General features: G+C 37.3%; 1 protein-coding gene across 1 annotated transcript in view; it reads left to right on the top strand.

The window, feature by feature from the left end:
• Positions 1-7,351, top strand: part of LOC136209400 (cyclin-J18) — a 33,189-nt gene extending 25,838 nt beyond the window's left edge. The window contains exon 9 of the mRNA XM_066000854.1: positions 6,886-7,351. Coding sequence (XP_065856926.1) covers positions 6,886-6,965 — 80 coding nt within the window. The 3' untranslated portion in view covers positions 6,966-7,351. The remainder of the gene's footprint in view (positions 1-6,885) is intronic.
• Positions 7,352-13,569: the final 6,218 nt, after the last annotated feature.

The following is a 13,569-nucleotide window of genomic DNA, read 5'->3' on the forward strand; positions in this document are numbered from 1 at the left end:
ATGTGCTTCTTATCTCCAAAAAAATGGGCGTCCTAGTTAAGCCTCGCAGAATACTGGTATAATAGCACTTTTCATAGCTCCATCAACATGACCCCATTTCAAGCTGTCTATGGTGTTGCTCCTACACTCCCTGTGCTTCCTAATGCCACTTCTGATGTTGCGGCTGTTGAAGAGTTGTTGACAGCACGCCAACAATTGAACCAGACTCTTAAGGAGTGTTTAGCAAAAGCCCAGAATCGCATGAAGCAATTCGCTGACAAGAAGAGGTCAGACCGTTCCTTTCAACCCGGTGATTGGGTATTTTTGAAGCTACAGCCCTATAGGCAATCTACCATAGCTCTTCGCTCTAATCTTAAGTTAACTGCTAAGTTCTATGGTCCTTTTAAAGTACTGGCTCGCATTGGGCAAGTTGCCTACAAGCTCCTCCTTCCACAAGGCTGCAGGGTCCATCCTGTTTTCCATGTCTCCCTACTCAAACACAGGCCAGATCCAATGACTCCTCCCTTGACTACATTGCCTCCTTTGGAAGATGGCCCTGCTGTTATCAAACCTTTCAAAGTACTCAATACTCGCCATGCCATCATCAATGAAGTCTCTGTTCCGCAATTACTCATTCAGCGGGAAGGTCTCTCTGCTGCTGATTCCACCTGGGAAGATTCTTCTGAGATTGCCCACCAATTTTCCGACTTCTTTCATTCTTGGGGTCAAGAATGCACTCATGGGGGAGGTATTGTTACGTATCAGCGTAAGAGTAAAGGGATCAAATAAGATATTTGCCTTCAAATTAGTTTAATTAGTTATCAGCATCTTTATTTGCTCTTATATGTATTTTTGGTTTCAATCTATTTCTACTGAGTCATATTTGTCCTGTAGCTAGCTGTTAGAAAGGTATCATTCTATTTCTGCAGTGAGTCACATTTGTCCTGTAGCTAGTTGTTAGAAAGTTGTTTTTCCAGCTGGCACAACTGTGGAAATGGTACTATCTGTTGCATCAGGTAGTCCTTTCTTTTCTATAAATGTAGTGTCTTGTAAGGATGAAGGATCATTAAGAATATACAAATATCCTACTTATTCCTTTCTACTTCTGTCTATCTTTCTCCCTATTCTCCTATCTTTCCCTTTATTCCATTCTAATTCTATTTCTCAGAGCTATAATCTGACAGAATTTATCATGACATAACTGTTACGTAATCCTGCTCTCAAATTTCTACCGTCCAGAACAACCTAGTGATTTCTTTGAATAAAAATAGGATACAAATAAAAAACAGATTTCAGATTCCATTTCTGTAACTAGGTATTGGATATTTCAGGTTTATTAATCAGCTTTCCTCACTAGGAAGCAGTCCATGCCCGTACAAAAAATTGTTGCTTACATTTTTTTTTTCCAGATATCTACCATCTACTTGCATTTCATTTCCTTACATGTTGATTACATATGTCAATGAATGTCCTGTCGGTCTTCATTTTTTAACAATGATAGATTCAGTTCATCTTTTAATCATATCTATTTGGAAAAAGTACTGGTTTGTGCATATATCATCAACTGTCTTGAAATTGTATTTAACAACCAGCTTCGCGACAACCTTACCTCTACTTTTTTGTTTTACATGTAACACCTCGGGTTTTGACTCCCATTTTACAATCTGAGGGTTATTACAATCCAACTCACTACAAATTCATGAATTTATTATTTGTATTTGAACTATATAACTAAAAACTTTTGCTTAAGAAAAATTGGGTGTGCAGTATTCACGGGTGAGTGAGTGAGAGAAGCTCTCAGCTCTCACTTCTCTAACTTCTCTATCTTTTTCTCTTTTCTTTTTCAAAGTTACATTTCTTCAAATCTTCATCACCATCATTATCTTTCAATCTTTCCGATTTTGTTTCTGATCTGATTTTTCTAGAGGATCTTTCTTCTTCCTCCTCCCATTTATGTTTAGTTTTAGTTTTTAGTTTTAAATCCACTTTTTCGGGTTAGTTTGAAATCTATACTCCTTATTGAACTTCTTTTCCATCAGATCTACATCTGTAAGCTATATTTCTTTCGTTTAATCTTTTTTCGATCTTAGCAAGAATGGAAAATGTTCATCTTGTCCGTAGATCTATAGATATGTATGGTTGTAAAAACAGAAAGGACTCAGATCTACATCTGTAAGCTATATTTCTTTCATTTAATCTTTTTTCGATCTTAGCAAGAATGGAAAATGTTCATCTTGTCCGTAGATCTATAGATATGTATGGTTGTAAAAACAGAAAGGACTAAATGATGAAGCATGGATTACAGAGGTTTTTTAACGATTCGACGTACGAGAAGAATATGATTTCTTTGTTTGCTTTATTTGTACCTTTTATGGTTGTTATTGCTCTTTGTAGTTCTTTTACTGCTCTTTGTAGTTTATTTTCTTCCCTTTGTGGATGTAGCCTATATGGGTTGGAGGTTTTATTCCTCTTTATTCTCGTGATGTATTTGTACTTGTTAAATTAATGGAATGAAATGGCCTTTTATCAAAAAAAAAAAAAAAAAAAAAAAGAAAATAAAAATTGGATGTGCCATTGGTCTTACTTCATTGAAAGATTGTGAGAGGTTTGGAGTCCTATATGTTTCTAGCTTGAAACTCCAATTATCAGCCTCAGTTCACTTGCCTGTTTCAACTACTTGTTAACTCTACCCTATTTTGTGATTGAGTAGGTATTGTTTGTAATTTAGAAAGGTGGAAAAGGTCTGCTTATTAGAAAGACATTATCCTCAGCTCGGTAATTCGTTTTGCTTACTGGTAGAAATAATTTTATCATACCGGGTTGTCATTCAATCCTCAGACTTAATTACTTTTGGTAGTAATTGGCGCCCTTTGTTGGATATGGTTTCTTCAATGTCTAAGGCCTTGTTTGATAAACCACTTAATTGTTTAAATTAAAATGTTAAGCATTTATTTAATTTAAGTGTGTTTGATAACGGTTGTTTTTTCACCATGTTAAATTAGTTAATTAAGTTAAAAAACCACTTATTTTGATAAGTCAAAATATTTAACTGATCATTTTAAGTTAAACATTATCCACTAATATTTTTGAGGACGGTATTCATTTTGAGGAGGATCTTGATGATGATTATTAGTTTTTTTTAGTTCTTTTTTATTGGCAATGAATGCTTATTAGTTTATTAGCATTAGTTAGGTATTTAAGTTAAGTATATGTTTATAAACTTAATTCGGTGTTTTTGACAATTACTATTATGTTTTTACGTGGTTTTGTGTTGTTTATATGATTATAATGGTGTATTTTTGGTTTATATGATTATAATGCTGTATTTTTGGTTTATCGTGACTTATCCTTTTAACTAGTAATATAACTAATAATAGAATATTAGTGATATTAGTATCAAATATTGATTAATAGAATATTAGTGATATTAGTATCAAATATTGATATGTAGATTTTGTATATATATTTTTTTATTTTCTATGTCTCATGTCATCAGTTGTGCCTTGTGTCTAAGCTCTAGGATACCTTAACTTCTTGCGCTTTTAATAACTATGACCCTGTCCTCATAAGTAGTGAAATTATTTCTTGAAGTTGGCACTGTAGCATGTATTTCAAATTTATACGCTTGATTTTTTTAATGATTTTTTTAATATTTTTATTCAGTTATTTAAAAATGGAGGAAATTACTTGAGTAGTTAGACTTATTCTATTCATAGTAAGGGAATCTATCGGTTGGTAAAAACTGTTTAAATTTGATATAATTAGAATTATTTTGACAAATGTGAGACAATTATATTTATTTAAGTCATTCTTGACTTCTACGTAACTAACCCTTTAAAATGCTAGGTTGTTTCTGTTAGCCTAGGTCCTATTTTGCTAATTTATAGAAGTATACCTCTCAAACCCCTATTTATATATCCACTAGAGTCTTTATATTAGATAAAACAAGTGTTAAGAATCATATAGGAAATTTACATTTGTAAGTGTTTATAAGATGGTGTTTTGTACCCTTGCAATGTGCTCCAAGGAGTATCTCCCTTGTAAAAGGGAAAGAACCTGCATAATATTTGTTTGACTTTTGATCACCACGTGCATGTTGTTGCTGCTATCCGACCGACCGAGTTTGTGTGGTGTGAACACATATTTAGAGACAATAACCCACGCAGAGAGGCCAGGGATTGTTACACACAGTTCGGTAAAACCACAGCTTTTGACCATTTTGTCTGAGGTGGTTCAGTTGAACTGAGCCTAGGTTTCACCGAACACGACTTCTTTAGCTGTGTAGTCGTCTTTTGCCTTGCTTTCACTTCCATTACACAGATCTATCGAGGCACTTTATTGATTGCAGAATTGTCTTTCAATAGATAACTATCAAAACCTGTGGAGAATAGCTGGCTTGAATCTGGTCCTCTATTTTGTAGATTTTACTGGTAGTCTTGAAACCAATTACTTTGATCATGGTAAGACTTCCTCAAGTCGTTACATTATGGGATATTTAGATGTCAATGCTTGTCTTCAAATGATTCCAGGCAATAGATTGATCATGATCTAGTAAACCTGGCAATAGACATTGTTGGTCGTATATTAACTGTCTTAACTGTGTTTGTTTATTGTTTGGGCGTCAACTTAAGTTAGTCCGTCGTTGAGCTGGGCTTATTTTGTTGTGGGCCTCGCTTCCCATTGTTGGAGCACATCAAAAGGAGTCCTTGTGGGAAATTCGTATAAAAAATGTTGTAAACTATCGTTAACAAATTTGATCCATGAGTTATCCAGTTTTATATTCTATGCCAAGAATTTCATTCCATAATTTAGTTGATGGATTGGATTCTCCTAAGAATTTGATTCTAACGGCTTCATCTATCAAAGTACTAGCTTTGTTGACACTAGAGCACTCATTGACCTACGCAGCATATTGCTTAGAAGTGCAAACCAATTTACAGTTTCTTGCCTTGTACTTGTCCTTCTTCCATACAATCATCTGTGATCTTACGGACAACAAACATTGACTACAGGCCACCGACCATATTTCACTGATTTTGTGGTCCACTACTGATTATAACACTTATGGACTGTGGTCCATGGTACAATCTATACAAATCTCTGCTGACTCATAATATCACTAACTTATAAGCTTATTGTCACTATTCAGTTGCAATAATCCTTTATTTGTCTTTGCTTTTCTTTCTTCAGCCCCTATCTATCTGGTATTCTTCCCACGGTGTATTCCAAGCTGTTTATGGAATGCATAAGCATAATCAATTTATGGGCCCCAATCTGTTTCTCTTCATCGAGTTGACCTCTCACATTATGAACCATGCCGTATATGCGAATACATATAGATATGTATACTCTCTGGTGTCTTTTGTGAATTATGTGCTAGCCATTTGATTCATTTGCTGTTTTGCGTAGAGCATAGTATTCCATAAGACAACAATTCAATAGGAGATGCACCCTTTGCATAAAGCAAGAGAGAACTGTAATCAAAATCCCTAGCGTCCTACCATTATATCCTTGTGATAAGGATCACTGTCACATTAGAACTAATATTACACCAATCAATTACATTTAACGATTTCAAAGAATTCAACTTCATAAAGATGAATTATTCCTAGGCACATTTTTTACTGATTTTTTTTCTTCTACATATCAGAATCATTTTGTCTCTTATGTAATTCAAATTGATCATCTCTAGAACCGTACCAAGTATGCTCAACCAAAGACAAAAAAATATTTCTTGCTTTTAGTTTTTATAGGAACTGAGGAGGTCATGGATAGAGTCTACATGATCCACTAGATCCAATTCTGGTCCTGTTTATATAGGATGATTAATCTGTTTCCTGACTGGAAGCGTCTCTGATTTAATGATTAGGTAAGTTTTTGGCTGATTCTGTATAGATAGACAAGAGTAGTCGTTAGCTAATATGATTGACAAGGGATTCCTGGTGAAAAATTGCCAGCTTGTATAGGGATTTGGGGAAAAATCCTAATAGAGAACCGCATGTGTGAAATATGATGAGTAAGAATGTATACTATGGACTAGAATGATTAGAGCTGGTGCCGATGGAAAAGGGATTCTTTCAACAGTCTGTCTGAAAATTATATATATTTGTTTTTAGCCATTGAGAAGTGAGAATAAACTTTTATTCAGATTAATTTATGCAATTACAGGATTATCTTAATAGACAGGAATTTCTACTTGGACCCACCAGAGCCTTTATTATTATTATTATTATTATTTAGTTCTCTTGCTTTCAAGTAAGATTAATTCCCTTCTTGCACTAGCATATACTCAACTCAGTTGTTAGGGCTTTCCTGTATTTCTACTTTAAATAATAGTTAATATTGTCTCTGTCGTATCATATCCCCTGTGAGTTGTTTGGTCCCTGCGTTTCTTCTATATTTTGTTGGTCAATTTTATTTTATTGTTGTCTCTAGTTTACTCCCGCTCTATACAAATTTGCAATGCTTGTATTTGTATATACGCGTCTAACATATATAAAATATACAAATTTGGTGATCATACCAATCATAGACGTAAAAGCTTGTCTTATTTGGAGATTCCTTTGTCCAACATAATCCCTATTCAAACTTTTTTAAGTTTACTAAATCTTTTTAAAGTTTTTACTAGATCATGATCACATTATGGGGTCCACAATGAATGTCTATTTTGTGTTGTTTCTTTTACAAACAAAGTATGAGTTCCTCTCATTTCTCAGGTAGAGGAAAGTACATTATATCTTAACCCCCACGTGTAGAGACCTATTTTAATATCTTTAGTAGCCATCAATATTATAGTTATATTTAAATTTCAAAAGGATAAAGATTGATTTTGTGTATAAGTTTGGTGGTGGATTCTCCAACAAATGCACGAAACATTAATATAGAGAATATTTTGGTTGGATGCAGTGAATTTTGCTACCGCATTCAAAGAAGAGGTGATTGTTGAGATTGTGAGGAACATTCTTAAGCATGTGTTGGAACAATGAGAAGCATATCTTTGAAGGTGTATTTCTCCTACTCCCTTAAAAAAGTGTACGTGTAAACATTACTAGCATTAATATGATGAAGTTCCTGATTTTGAATTTTAATGAGGTTTATAAAAGAGGAACATAAAGACTAAATTTGTGGGAAAGATGAATGGGACCTTGTTGATTAATTCCAGAGTTTACTTTCCAACACATCTTAGCCTCTGGTGTGGGGTCTAGCACACATCCAGCTAGTTCCCATATTTGGACATCCCCTCTTCTCAAGCTTTTTGTTGTGGGTTCCATTGAGGGAAAGGTAAAATGCAAATATGCCACTCCTACTCTCTCTAAATTGATATGTTCTTTTATATATATATTATGTTTTTCCTTGTTTTTAAAATACATTAGTGCGCATATAATTATTGAATAAACAAAACCCTGATCTGACGTATGATGATTCATCTTGGGGTGATTTGATTTTAGAGGGCCAGAATCATAATTGAGGATGCCTATAGAAGGGTCAACTTAACATTTAACATGATCTTCATATGTAGCCCTTGTTTCATTCTAGGACTTTCAAGGAACTGTACCATTATTAATATTATGGCTCTTAGAATTTCATTTTGTGTTTTACATTGTATTATCATTAAAATATATATAAATAAAAGAAAACCCGTTTTTAACGAAATAATGATTTGAAATTAGGTATTTGACCATAATTTTATAGTGAACAGATAAAAAAAAAATTAATGATGCAGTCAATCTGCTTCTATCATTTTATTAATTTTTATAAATGAATTTTGGATAAAATACAAAAAAAGAATATTCCCAAAGATAGAACTAAGAATAATTTTGCTGCTGAAGTTATAAACTGTATAATTATATCTATAATGTTTGCAAGTTTGATTAATTTTCAATTATTATTAATGAAAAACATTATACAGATGGAAACATTATTAACTTAAGAATATTATTGAGGAAAAGAATGATGTAAGGTTGGCTCTGCTAGGGTTTGGCTCCTCTTAGGGTCTGTCGTCGCTCTTCTCTTTTTTGCCGCACCTCCGTTCCTCTCGTCGTCGCTCTGATCGTCCCTGCCTCTCTTTGTCGCGGTCCTATCGACATGTCCTGCTGTGGGTGGTGAGGTTCCCCGTTTGATTAGCCGCGGTTTCTCCTTCGCGGATCTACGCCTGCCGCCCGTCTCTGCATGGCGTCGTCCTTCCGAGTTCGTCCGCCTCGGATCCTTGCTCCTCACCGCCGTCGTTCTCCCTTTGCCGCTGCGTTTTCATTTGCCGCTTGCGATCTGTTGCAAGCTGTTATTAAAAACAGCTTTTTAATTTAATAAAAAAACAATATTAATAATAATATAATCAGGTTATAAGAGCTAATAAGACAAAAGACTAGTGGAAGAGATTGGGAATTGTCCACTCCTGTATTCAAAAATTTGTTTTTAATTTTGGCTTGGCCGCTTGATTTGTTTGTTAGGGTTTGTAAGGCTTGTCGCTTGGTTGATTCTAGTAAATCTGATGGAAATAGATTGTTCCATTGCCCACCTTTTTTCTAGATCATCTTTTTTGAAAAATGCCTTACCTGGATCTAGTAATGCTGCGGTTAGCCCTACTTCGAGACTCGGGCCTTCTTTTGGACCTAAGTCCTATGCGGCTACCCTTGTTGGTAATGCTCATTCTGCGGCTACTCCCCATGTAGATTGATCTCTTATAACCGAAGAAGGTGGCTTTAAAGCCGTCAAAATACAGCAGGATATTTACAATGAAAGACTCAATCTTTGTAAGCATTCTATTATCGGGCGTATCACTCTTGCTAAAGGAGAAACTCCATGGAAACAGTCGGACTTGAAAGCCAAACTTTCATCTATTTGGGGTTGTTCTCCTAATTGGAAATTGATTTCTTTGGGTAGAGGTTTTTACCACATCATTCTTTCGTCTGCAGAGACTCTCCAATCTGTTTGGAGTCGTGGTGTCATTGCACTTAGACGAGGGATTATGCGCTTCATTCCTTGGAGCCCGGGATTTAACCCGGACTCTCACAAATCCACTTCTGCTCAAGTATGGGTAAGATTCTACAATCTTCCTTGGGAATTCTGGAATAAGCGGATCATGGCAAGCATTACAAGAGCGATTGGGGTGCCCCTTTGTTTTGATAAGAATACTGTGGAGGGTGAAATGGGTCACTATGCTCGTATCTTGATTGATGTGGAGCTTTCTAAGGAAATTCAATACAAGCTTAAGGTGGATATTGATACCTCAATGCATTGGATTTCTCTTGAATATGAGACTTCCGGATTTATGCTCCATTTGCCATTCCATTGGCCATTCTGCTAGAGCTTGTAGGAGGAACATTCGTCGTGAAGAGCATGTTGAGCTAAAGCAAAGAAATGGGAAGCAGAAGATGGGATCTCCTGAGCCCCGAGGTAGGTCTGTTACTCGGATTTGGAAACAGAAGCCATGAGTTCACATGGATACTGGTGAACCCTCTAAAGGGACTCCTATCAATGGGGAATCTGACAAACCTAATAACTGTGACTTGCAGATGGTACTTCACAATTCGGTCAGGATTAGTGAGTCGGTTCTTGACTCTGATTCTGGCACGGCCCCCGTCTCTCCTACTCTTGGCTTTCCATCTTATCAACTTGATAAAGAGCTGGGAGTCTTGGGTTGGCAACCCTCTCACCCCAATATTCAGGTTTCTGATATTCTTAATTTGCAAATCATTGAGCATTCAGGAAACGGTGACTGTTTGCAGGTGGTTAATGTTATAGAGGAAAAGACTTGGACTAAAGTCCAGAAAAGGAAGAATCAAAAAGACAACATCATCCCCTTTAAGGTCAGTGGTAAACAGCATAGCAAACCGCCTGTGCGGTTTCAATGATTATGTTATATTGGAATTGTAGGGGCATCGGTAATGATCGCACTCAACGAGCCCTGAAGCTTCTGTGCCTACAACATCGTCTTGATTTTTTGTGTCTTGCAGAACCTCTTGTTTGTTTCAGTGACACTGCTGATAGGTTTTGGAGATCTCTGGGTCTTTCTCTTTTTGCCTGGAATGATAAGGATTCGCCGACTCTTTGGCTTCTTACTAAGGATGCTTCTTCTCTTTCTCTTCATTCTTCGCATGCTCAACATGTTACTGTTCAGCACCAGCTGGGTGATAAATCTTTTCTGCTCTCTTTTGTCTACGATAGTAATCTAGCTTCGGAAAGAAGGGAGTTGTGGTCTTCTCTTTATAGTTGTGCCTTTCCAAATAATAATTGGTTGGTGCTTGGGGACTTCAATGCTATTACGGGCTCTCATTAGAAGCTTGGTCCCTCTCCTGCTGTTGGATCCTGCAGGGAATTCAGGAAATTTATTGATGATTGTGATCTTATTGATATTGATACTTTGGGTCAGAGGTTTACTTGGTCCAATGGTCGACATGGGGCGGCTCATGTTGAATGTCGCCTGGATAGAGCTTTGGTGTTAGAGGGCTTTTTAGATTCTTGGGACTCTATCTACTGTACGACTTTAGCAAGGTATAGTTCTGATCATTGCCCGATGCTTCTTCAATGCAGAAATGGGGAACCAATGATTGCTAGGTTCAGATTCCATGCCATGTGGACCACTAATTATTCTTTAAAGGGGGTAATTGCCAATCACTAGACTGCATCCCACATCTCTCTCCCTCCTGCACAACTATTATGTCATAAACTTCGCACTCTTAGGCCTATTCTCAGGGATTGGAATAAAAACGTGTTTGGCAGAATTGATTCTAATATCCACCTAGAAGAAGTTCATCTTGCCGATATTCAAAAGCAAATTTCTAAGTAAGGTGATTCTCCTGAGTTGAGTAGTGCTGCTTCTGCCGCCTGCTCCAATCTTGATTTACAACTTCTTCGGCAGGAGATGATGTACAGAGAGCAAAGTCGTGTTAAGTGGCTTAAAGAGGGGGATAGGAATACTAGTTTTTTCCAAAGGTCTGCTAAAGTTAGAAAGACTTGGGTTGGCATTCATCATTTAAGGATCGGCGATGAGGGTCCCACTTCCGACACGGCTAGATTATTTGATCATGTAATTGAATATTTCTCTAATCTCTTCCGTAGTTCTAGGGACCATATCGATCTTTCTCCAATTAATGAGGTAATTCCCAACTTAGTAACTTCTTTGGAAAATGAGAAATTAATTTCTAAACCTTCCATTGAAGATATTAAAGACACGGTCTTTTCCATGGATCCTGACAGTGCACCTGGCCCTGATGGTTTTGGGGGAACCTTTTATCGCTCATTTTGGGATATTGTTGGGAAGGATGTTTGCAATATGGTTCAGGCTTTCTTTGATCATGGTTGCATCCTGCCTGGTTTAAACTCTAGTATTATGACCTTTAGTCCTAAAGTGGCTGAAGTTGATAGAATTGAGAATTTTCGTCCAATTGTGATGAGTAACTTTGGTTTCAAAATCATCTCAAAAATTGATAGAAGGATTGTATCTCCCAACCAGTATGGTTTCCTTAAAGGTAGAAGCATTCATCAGTGCATTGTCTTAGCTTCTGAGGGAGTCAATATGCTTGACAGAAAACGTTTTGGTGGTCACATGGCCTTAAAAATTGATATTCGTAAGGCTTTTGATACTTTAGATTGGAACTTCCTCTTGGCTGTGTTGGATTTCTTTAGTTTTTCTCTCACTTTCAAGGATTGGATCCTAAACATTCTGGCATCTGCTCGTATTTCTGTGATGATTAATGGTTCTCCAAAGGGTTACTTTTCTTGTTCTAGAGGGGTTAGACAAGGGGACCCCCTTTCTCCTCTGTTGTTTGACATTGCTGAGGATTTTTTTCTCTCATTGGCTTACTAAAATGGTAAGGGAGGGTACTTATTCTCCTATGTATTATTCTGGTGGAAATTACTTTCCCTCTCATCTTCTTTTTGCTAATGACATACTCATTTTTGGAGTGGCATCTTTGAGCAATGTGCATGCTATCAAGGATTTTTTCCTGCTCTATGGACAAATATCCGGTCAGCAAGTTAGTTGGGATAAATCTGCTATCTTTTTTTGTTCTCAGGTGAGTCCTCCGAGGAGGGTTCGACTTGCTAACTGTCTTGACATCCGTTTGGAGTCTCTCCCCTTCAGTTACTTAGGAGTCCCTCTATTTAAAGGTGCTCTTAGGGCCCGTCACCTCAGCTGCCTTGTAGACAAATTTCTATCTCAATTTAGCAAATGGAAAGGTAACTCTCTCTCATTTGTAGGACGTTTAACTCTAATTAAGTCTGCTATTACTGGCTCTCTGGTTCATTCATTCTTGATCTATAAATGGCCAGTGGGTTTGTTGAAAAAGCCCAGTAGAAGTGTTAGAAATTTCCTTTGGACGGGTTGTATTGATCAGAGGAAGTTAATCATGGTTCCCTGGAAAACTTGTTGCAAAAGTTTGGAGGGTGGTGGATTGGGCATTAAGGATTTTAGGATCTTTAACCAGGCTCTCTTGGGTAAGATGTATTGGGATTTAATTCAAGGCAACAGTCTTGCTATTTCTCTGATGAAGTTTAGATTTATGGCTGTCTCTGGTGTGCCTAAAGCTACCATTGCTCCTTCCTCAATTTGGTCTTCCTGTAAGTTTGTTTATTCATCCATTTGGGACCAGACATTTTGGTGGATTGGTCAGTCTTCAATGCTCAATTTCTGGACTGATAGGTAGATCATTCCATCGGTGACGGACAGATTGGGTCTTGATCATTATGATAAGCGTTCACGCTTTAATTCTGTTGATGATTTTTTGGTCAATTCGGAATGGTTTGGCTTAGGCACTATGCCTTCGGTTGTTCAAGACAGTATTCGATCTATTCATAGGGGTAGAGATGATTTAGATTTATGCGCTTGGCAACCCTCTACGAAGGGTATTTTCTCTGCCAAAGAGTACTATTCGATTATCAGTCCTCGCTCCTACTCGGTGGACTAGTATAAATTTGTTTGGGATGCTCACACTCCCCCTTCTCGCTCCTTCACATCCTGGAGAGTTTTGCATGGAAGGGTTCCGACTCACGACCTCCTGCAGTGTCTATGCTTATCTTTTGCCTCTCGTTGCGTTCTTTGTGGTAGGGATGCTGAGTCCATTAACCACTTGTTCATTAGCTGTTCTTTTGCAGATTCTCTGTGGAGGGCCCTTGAGATTCATTTTGACTACGCTTTACCACGTCATTCCCAATTCATCCACTTCTTCAGCACTCTTCGCATCATTCATTTTGGCTCACATATGTCGATGATCTGGTGTGTTGCCGCTGTCTCTTGCATCTGGTTAATCTGGCATTGCAGGAATGAAGCAACCTTTAAAGAGGTTTCTCCTTCTATTCAACACTCGAAGATCACCCTTTTTCGAATGATTCGAGAGTCCTTTGCCTCTTCTAAAGCTTTTTGCTCTTCGAGGAGATATGCTGATATCTTATCCCATCTTCTGGCTTCTCCAAGGCCGCCTCCAGCTCCCAATATTATTCCAGTCCATTTGCTTAAACCTCCTCCGGACTGGGTTAAAGTGAATGTGGACGGCTCTGCTTTTGGTACTCCTGGCGAGGCGGGAGAGGGCGGTAACTTTCGTAACTATCGCGACTTTTCCAAAGGTTGTTTTGCTTTTTCTACCCCTCATTCTT

The sequence above is a fragment of the Euphorbia lathyris genome, chromosome 10 (assembly GCF_963576675.1).
Source record: "Euphorbia lathyris chromosome 10, ddEupLath1.1, whole genome shotgun sequence".
Classification (NCBI taxonomy): domain Eukaryota; kingdom Viridiplantae; phylum Streptophyta; class Magnoliopsida; order Malpighiales; family Euphorbiaceae; genus Euphorbia; species Euphorbia lathyris.